The 8,614-nt window shown below is 40.2% G+C and overlaps 2 protein-coding genes across 2 annotated transcripts; one reads left to right on the top strand and one right to left on the bottom strand.

Moving 5' to 3' along the window:
• The first annotated feature begins 1,523 nt into the window (after positions 1 to 1,523).
• Positions 1,524 to 2,870, top strand: LOC137940776 (F-box protein At2g26160-like). The gene is made up of 2 exons (XM_068785901.1): positions 1,524 to 2,548; positions 2,626 to 2,870. Exons 1-2 carry the CDS (start codon positions 1,630 to 1,632, stop codon positions 2,868 to 2,870), a joined length of 1,164 nt encoding a protein of 387 aa, XP_068642002.1. The 5' UTR covers positions 1,524 to 1,629.
• Positions 2,871 to 3,076: 206 nt separating this feature from the next.
• On the bottom strand, positions 3,077 to 5,623 carry LOC137940465 (large ribosomal subunit protein eL31-like). Its single transcript, XM_068785543.1, has 2 exons — positions 5,477 to 5,623; positions 3,077 to 3,574 (listed from the first exon to the last, which is right to left on the bottom strand). The coding sequence occupies exons 1-2, from the start codon at positions 5,557 to 5,559 to the stop codon at positions 3,295 to 3,297; spliced, it is 363 nt and encodes a 120-aa protein (XP_068641644.1). The 5' UTR covers positions 5,560 to 5,623; the 3' UTR covers positions 3,077 to 3,294.
• Between the last annotated feature and the right edge of the window lie 2,991 nt (positions 5,624 to 8,614).

Genomic DNA, 8,614 nt, shown 5'->3' with positions numbered 1-8,614 from the left:
TTTTTTATAACAAAATAAAATAGTAAAATAAATAATTAATTATAATTACCACCCTAGCGAATCGAGCCTGCAGATTGAAAAGGGTTTAGCGAAGTCTATGAAGGTTAAAAAATTGAACAAAACAACAGACTGGTTTCTGTCGTTTTTAAGGATCGAAAAACTTCGATGCAATAAAACACTATTCATCCATTTGAACTGCCATGACTGATCTCATCAGATTTGCAAGTTAGGCTAGTTGGGTTAATTGAATCAGAAAACAATGCGTTCTATTCAGAAACATAACCCAATGCACTGTTATTCACAAAAAAAATTAATACAGTAATTAAACACAATAATTAGATTTTTGTTTAATTAACAAAAACCCTAAAAAATTACTCTGCAAGCGAGAGGATGAACAGAGGGGAGCGGAGAAGAATAATGAGAGATGAGGTTGAGACGAAGAGAGAGCGGTTGAGAGAGGGGGGGGAGGGCTAGGTAGAGAGCGGCAGAGACCGAGCGACGGCAGCGGCTAGAGGAGAAGGGGCGAGAGGAGACGCGAGGAGAAAGATCGAGGGCTAGGTTGAGCAGCGACAGCAGGAGAGCGAGCGGCAACAGGGGAACGGCCAAGGCCGAGTGACAGCAGCAGGAGAGCGAGCAACCGTGGCCGAACGGTGGCAGCGGCTAAAGGAGAGGGGGCGAGAGGAGACGCGAGGAGAAAGATTGAGGAAGAGAGATTTTTGAGAAAAAAACATACAAGTGAGGGCTTATGTGGCACGATATGAATTTGATTTTTTTATTTTAAAAAAAATTATTTAATTTTGTATTTAATGACGTGTCAGCTTATGTGGTAGATGACATGGTAAAATAATGATGTGACATATAAGCAGTCAAAGCTTATGTGTCACTTTTGACTGCCCACATAGGCATTTGACTGGTCAAAGTTGGGTAATTTTAGAAATATTTTGATGACGTCAATGTTTTTGAAAATAATTTATTTTAAATGGGTATTTTAGGAAAATTCCCTTAGATTATTTCGTCGATTGTGACGGGAAGAAAATGTATAGGATTAGCTTTATATTTAATTACTTCTAAAAGTATTTTCTCTTCGGCGCCTACTTACCTCGATGTTTGGCCTGTACCAACTTATGAGTATTTTCTGTAAATTATTTCTGTGATTGTGACTCATTATTTCTCTTAAATTCGAGTCATTTACAGAAAACCAGTTGGGTTCTGAATTTTGATATGGACTTCAAGACAATGCCGTCGCAGAACTTGTACTCTATCCGCTTGAAGTAGACGGAGTTTCGTGCCCGTCACGGTAATTGATCGAGATCGGCCATGCACAATCTCTACTCTTGAAGCTAAAAGAATTGAATTAAAAACACAGCAGTAAGCGAAGACGTAGAGCGTTTGTCGCTGTTATGCCTACTGTTGAACCTCATCAGATTACAAAAACCACATAGACTCATCTTGTTAATGGAGCTAAAGACAACTACTCATCGACAAAACTAACATCAGAATGCGGAAAGGCCGATAAATATCACGAAATGCAGGTCATATAATGGCCAGTCGGACAATGATCTGAAAGTCTTTGTATTTTCACATCAGCTCTGTGGAAAGGAAGAAAATATCTTCGCTGCTACAATCGCCATGGCTTCTTCCCCTGATTGGGTATCACTTCCAGAGGAGCTGCTGGCCTTAATAGCCATCAAGTTGACCCTAATTTCAGATTACATTCGCTTTGGCGCTGTTTGTTCATTGTGGAATTCGGTTGCCACCAATAACCGCCATCGTCTCCCTGGTCAGCTTCCTTGGCTAGTCACACCCACCACCCCTTTCTCCATCCCTTCTGCTGCACAAAGCAAACGCGTCTGCGGAACGGGGGATGGCGGTTGGGTCATCACCGTAGAGAGTAACTGCGTAGTCTCCCTCTTCAATCATTTCACCGGATTGGAAAAGCCCCTTCCTCCTCTCACCGCTTTGCAGTCTTCCGACAAGATGAAGTACTTATGGAAGGCCGTCCTATCATCGCCACCCGCTTCATCTTCCGACCCCGACTTCATCGTCATGGCCCTCTATGGTCCACAGAAATGCTTGGCCTTCTATAAACCAGAGAACAACACTTGGGTGGCTCTGGACATAAATCAAACTCAGGATACAGCTGACCTGATTTGTCACAAGGGGCATTTCTACGCGGTCGACTATAGTGGAAGAGTCGTAGTCTGCGATCTTAATTCCCGCCGGTCCCCAAGGACTATCGAATTTGCTCCGGCGCCTGAGAGGAAAGATTATCATAGCAGCAAGCGGTATCTGGTTGAATCGGTTCACGGAGAGTTGTTGCAGGTCGTGGGGTGCAATCGTCTTTACGATAGTCATGGGGAAGTAGGCATGGAGGTTTTCAGACACAAGGGAGCCGAGAGAAGCGAGGAGAAGGGATGGGATCGTGTGGAAGATCTAGGGGAACAGATATTACTGCTGGGTTACTACGCTTCATTAGCTTTATCAGCTTCTCAATTCACCGCTTTCACTGCTTTCACTGGTTGTAAAGGAAACTGGATCTACAATGGAGGTTTCTGTTACCCAAGTAGTTCCATCTTTACTTATATATCGTACAGGAAATTTGAGTTTCTGTTGCTTTTCAAGCAGATTTTTGCGCCGAGAGTTCAGTTTCTACTCCAGAACCAAGACCAGGAGGAGGCACAATCTCGTTGGCCGGCGTTCACATATCAGGCGAATCGGAGGCCGCGTTGTGGTGTGGGGTATGCAGACAGATGGAGATACTACATCTGAGTTTTACATGCTGGTTTGAATTCGAATTCCCGGCTCCCTTTTCAGGGGGAATTGTTATCAGTAATGGCTTGATCTTCATGTCACTTGTTGAAGCAGATTAATAATACCTACTTGAAATGGTGTTTCGCTGATTTAGAGAGCGCTGGGTTCTATCCTCAAAAACTTGAAATTACCTGCCATGCTATGAACCTTTCGGATTTAGGAATCGAAGATGAGACAACGAGCCGAATCTTCCAATGACCCATGCCAATAAATGAACTTTTAATTCTGGATATTAGAACCATAGAATAACCTAAAAAGCAGGGGGTAAAAGGAAAAAGTGGGAAAGAAATTTGTGCTCAAGCCACAATAGAGTATGAACCACACGCATAACACGTCTAACCAACTTATGAGATGATTCACAGTTCAAGTTACAACCTAGTTGCACCATTTTTCTTTTTGTGAGAAAGTAGTTGCACCAAAATTTCAACACGACTAGAATAAATGTAACTTAAAAACCAGCTACCTAACATAAAATTGTGGAGTTCAATCCCCTTCCTCAATGACCTTAGTTCCGAGACCTTTCAACCCCTCGGCTGGGATCTCAGCAACAGTCACAAGTGAGTAGAGCTCCTCCTTAGCATCTTCTTCCTCGTTCCTCTTCCGAGCAATGCGCACGCGGACTCGTCTGGGCACACTCCTAATTCCTCTGCTCCAAATGTGCTTATTTAGCTTAACATCAACACGCACATCTGTAGTCCCCATGGCCTTCTGGGTGAACTTCCTGATCTCTTTGATAGCCTTGGGAGCCATCTTCTTGAATGTGCTGTTCAAAAACCAAAACATGAAAATTCTTCATGACATGCACAGAACAGAGACGCCTCAATGACTAAAGATTCAGGTCACAGATCTTACATAATCACCAACACAATTCACGTAAGAAGTTATATTTTCCCCAAAAAAAGAACACTACATACTGGTATAGAAAATCATAAATAGAGCTAACTAGAAGAATTGAAGTGTTCAAAATGCACACATATAATAATCAAGCTCCTCAACAACGCAGAGGACCGGTCATATAAAAAGGCTACCAACTCAAGGATTAAATCATACACGTAAAGCATGCTCTCCTGAATACTTGATTATGTTAGTACCACTGACATATTTTTAGACAGATGTCATTCCGAGAAGTCTGGCAAAAGAAATTGGGATCATATCTGGCTAGTTAAAATCATTCACAAGCTAAAAATAATGATCTTAACCTTTAACAGAAGCATGTGCCTGAGGCCATGCTTTAAAAGAATTCAACTAGTACAGAGGCCATGACTATTCGTCAAAAAATAAAAAGATAGTTTTTGTACAGAGTTAATTAATCCCACCTGCCACAATCAAAATATTTTTTTTCTTCTTTTAATGGTAAGTTATGGATAAGCCATACCCTAAAAATCGTAAAGATTTAACCTAGTGCTACTGACTGTCTATACCATATCTACTTCAAACTACATTAAGAAATGAAATAGAGGACTTCCAGATCCTAGATGAACAAGAAAGCACATCTACCAAATGCATAAAATGACAAAGGAGTACCCACGCTATTAGAAGACCAATAATCATCTTCAAAGTCATTTCCAAATTGTAACAAAAACTATTGCAATTTTGTTAACACCTAACCAGCCATTTAACCCACCTTCGCCACCTCCCACTCAACCCAGCTCAGCAATCAGATGAATTGTGTTCACTTCATAGTAATGATAGTAAGAAGGCAAGTAGCTCATGGCAATGATAAAATTCGAACTTCCATAAAGTTTTTTTCTTTTAAATTTCAAATCAAAGAGTATGGATGGCAGAATCCAGGGTCAGAAAAGCATCCTACCGTGAAGAATGACATTGTACCAATCCAGTTCGTCAAGTAGTCTCATTCACACATGGTATATAGCCAGCAAACTTTTAGGAGGTCAGAGAAGAAAAAAAATGTTCTCAGCTACCACAAATATTGACTCATCACATATAATTATTTAGGAAGCTATTATGAGCCATTTAATAAATAACTTTATTTTTCACCCCGAAAAACCGAAAACGAAACCAAGTTTGCATAACTCAGAACCAACAGGTACAAGCTCAGGAGCTGTTCAACGAAATGTAAAGTCCAATCAAATATTTTATGGATGTAATTATAATGCAGACAAAGCCGAAACGTCTTGACGTCGAACCTAATTTATAAAAAAAAAAAGACTGCCATACAATATAATGAGGATAAAATGAATAAATGACTACATTCAGTTCAGATCTTTCCCGGAAATATGAAAATAGGACGGTATACAAAATGATAATATAGTACTAACAAATAGGGAATACTGAAACGGAAAACACAAGTTCCTCGGATAAACCATATGATAGACGACCTCTAACAAATTCAAAGCATCAAACTCCCCTATACAGTTCTATAACGATGCCTTTGGTTGTTCCGTGTTATTGAATCTACTCTTACTTTTAGTTTTTTTAAACAGCATGAATCTAGTCTTACTATACATAACAGCCATAAAGAAACGTCCGCTTGCTTACTTCAAAAAGATAAAAAAATCACCAGAAACATCAAAGCACCGCCGCTAGAGTGTAAATCAGCAGATTCACACAGTTACAAATAAAAAATAAAAAAAGATCCGTGAATAGAGAACTGAATTCCCATAAGATAAACTAGGTAAAGTGGTCGAAAAGATCATTGACTTACCATCCATGTAGACGCTTGTGGAGATTGATAGTGTACTCTCTTGTAACAACTTCCTCCTTTCTTCCTTTCGTTTTCTCCACCATCTTTGCAGCTCTCCCTACGCCTAAAACCCTAATTTGCTTCGGCTGCAGAAGAAAACCCTAAACCGTGACAAGGATATATATATATTCGCTGGACTTATCACGATGCACCTACTTGACTAAGAAGAGCAAAATTACCGACCTGACCTCTTCAGACTATAGCAGTCGTGAACTCATGGCGATGGTCGGGTTTTTCCCTAATCCAAGTAGTGAACCTGGCCAAGTATGGATAGGCACGGGTTAGGTTAAACGAGAAAACCAACCCCATAAGACCAATTTAGGAAACATGATTGTTTAATTTTATGATTTTAATATCTATTTATTCGAATATCCTATTAGAGATAAACACATAATTTGCTTATTCTATGACAAGGTAATATTAGATTATTTCAATTTTGTCAACTTCAAATAGTTTTTTTCCAAAAAAAATAAAAGGGGGAGACAAAGACTTAGACACAAAGGCTCATATGGTATGAACTGTTAAGATTCACTCTGAGATTTCTTCCCTTAAAGAGAAATCATGTAAATATTCTGTAAATCCGGTGATTGGGGTAATCCCGTTAATCACTCAAATTCTTCCATGTATATTCTGTAAAACGGCTATTTAAGCCGATGATGTGAATGAGAAATCAAGATCGTAATTGAAGTATTATTTTTTACTTGGTATCAGAGCAGGAAAATCCTTCTCCTTCTCCTTCTCCTTCTTGTCGTCGAAGAATAGAGCGAAAGCTCTGTCCCGTCGTCTCTCCCGTAGCCGAAGAACAGAGTTGCAACTTTGTCGCCGAAAAAAAAAAAAAAACAGAGCAGGTCTGCTCCGTGGACGAAGAAGAAGTTGTTTGAGGTTCTCTTTGGCCGTCGCTGTAACACAAAACCGCCGCCACCTGAACTTCCGAAATCCCTCCACGTACCGCCGCCGAACTACCTTCCAGCGATCGGCACCAGCATCACCGATGCAGAAGATGAAGAGCCGCACCAATGTCTCGAGCTCGATTTATCTCCGTCGTTGCCCCCACTCCGGTGGACCGTTGGGACGACGCCAAAGATTGAATCCGAGCCACCGCTCGGCCTTCTAGCATACCGCTAACCCGAACGTTGCCGACAATAAAGAAGCCGCACCGTCGATGAAGAAGACAAAGGTAAGCAAAAAATTCGCTTTCGTTAACTTAGGTCCCGCATTTTATTTTTCTAGCGGGTCGCAAGATCTTCTTGAACCAGACCGGAAACAGAGATACCCAACCCAACTTTTCGGACCGGATCGGACCCAAAAAAAAAATTATTCAGAAAGAGGACAGGACCACAATCAGAGACCCAAACCTGGTCAACCCAGCGAATAGAAAATGGACCGGACCAATATTTTTGGGTGATCATCACCAATCTACCGATCTTCTATTTCATCATGTCGAAAGAATCAACACCGATTATTCATGTGCAATCCGAAAACTCTGGTTTTACAACCAGCGTCACTCTTACTGAAGTCAACTATGATGTATGGTCCCAGATCATGGAGATGCAAATTGCGGGACGAGAAAAGCTCGAATATATTATAGGAAAAACACCATTTTCACAAGAAACGGATGCTGCCTCCTATGCGAAATGGTATGCTGAAAATCAAAAAGTCAAGGGGTGGTTGTTAACCTCTATGTCACCAGATATTATGAAGCGCTATATTCGGCTGCGTACCGCACGCGAAATATGGAATGCTCTGGAAAAAGCTTTTTATGATGGGTTAGATGAATCACAATTATTTTCATTGAATCAGAGATCTTTCTGCACCAAACAGACTGGTCACCTTTTATCAACGTATTATGGTGATCTTGTGGAAATTTTTCAAGAACTTGATCATCGTGACAGGATTATAATGAAAGATCCTGATGATGTTATCGTTTATAGAAAATCCGTTGAAAGATTGCGTGTTCATATTTTCTTAAACAGATTGGATGCAAAATTCGAACAAGTCCGTGGAGAAATTCACAGAAAAGACCTGATATTGGATCTTGAAGAAGCCTATGCTTATGTACGTCGTGACTCTGTTCATAGAACCACTTTAAATAATGAAGTTGAGACATCTGCAATGGTAGCACGTCGAGCTAAGCCTAAAATAGCTCGACGAACTGGTCCTAACAGTGATCAAAATCGAACATCAGGATTTCAGAATCGAAGCTATGAGGTTGGAACAACCAAACCAAAGCGCATTTGTACTCACTGTAGTGAGACTGGGCATACAAAGTCACGATGTTATCAACTTATCGGGTATCCAGAATGGTGGGATCCTACCAAAGCACCTCGCAAACGGAACTCCAAATCAAATAATCATGCTTCCGCTGTAGTAGCAGAACCTTCCACCTCTCACACAACTGAGGATGCATCAATCTTAATCGCTACATCTGGTAAGGTTCTTAATACTTCTGCTCCTAGTAGAAATAGTGAATGGATAGTTGATTCTAGTGCTACTGATCATATGACCTTTGACAATCATCATGTTAAAAGTATGAAACCATCTGCTTAACATATCGTATCTACAGCAAATGGTACTACATCTCACGTTATTGGAGAAGGTTCTATCACTCTCACTGAAAATCTGAGTCTTGATTCTATATTAGTTATTCTAACCCTCAATCATAATCTATTATCAGTTGCTCAAATAACTCGTACTCTACATTGTATTGTGGTTTTTTGGCCTAACCTTTGTGTTTTTAAGGACATTTGAACTCAAAAGACAATTGGGTATGGTACTAGAAGGGGGAAACTCTATTACCTTGATCTACAACCAGAGAGTTTTGATCAGTTAGCCCAAACGTTCTCAATGAAGAATAAATCTGCAAATTCTGACATTTGGTTATGGCATAAACGGTTGGGTCATTCATCCTTTGGTTATTTAAAAAAATTGTTTCCTACACTTTTTGCAAAATTATCTATTATCAGATTTTAAGTGTGATGTATTTAAATTGGCGAAAAACCATCGTGTTCCATTCCAAATAAGCACGAATAGGAGTCCAACACCCTTTATGATTATTCACTCTGATATGTGGGGTCCAGAAAATATAACCTCTCTTAGTGA

Source organism: Aristolochia californica, unplaced genomic scaffold (assembly GCF_029961685.1).
Source record: "Aristolochia californica isolate CCGP_79_NKW_82.1479 unplaced genomic scaffold, dmAriCali1.0.hap1 SCAF_9, whole genome shotgun sequence".
Lineage (NCBI taxonomy): Eukaryota > Viridiplantae > Streptophyta > Magnoliopsida > Piperales > Aristolochiaceae > Aristolochia > Aristolochia californica.
The sequence above is the reverse complement of the archived record's forward strand: the minus strand, read 5'-3'. Positions and strand labels throughout refer to the sequence as shown.

What these genes read in the sequence shown, in the direction of transcription:
- LOC137940776 (XM_068785901.1), top strand. Translation starts at nt 1,630, where the DNA reads ATGGCTTCTTCCCCTGATTGGGTATCACTTCCAGAGGAGCTGCTGGCC. An exon ending in AAACTGGATCTACAATGGAG is followed by an intron (nt 2,549 to 2,625) that starts GTTTCTGTTACC and finishes CTTTTCAAGCAG; the next exon opens with ATTTTTGCGCCGAGAGTTCA.
- LOC137940465 (XM_068785543.1), bottom strand. Translation starts at nt 5,559, where the DNA reads ATGGTGGAGAAAACGAAAGGAAGAAAGGAGGAAGTTGTTACAAGAGAG. An exon ending in CACAAGCGTCTACATGGATG is followed by an intron (nt 3,575 to 5,476) that starts GTAAGTCAATGA and finishes GTTTTTGAACAG; the next exon opens with CACATTCAAGAAGATGGCTC.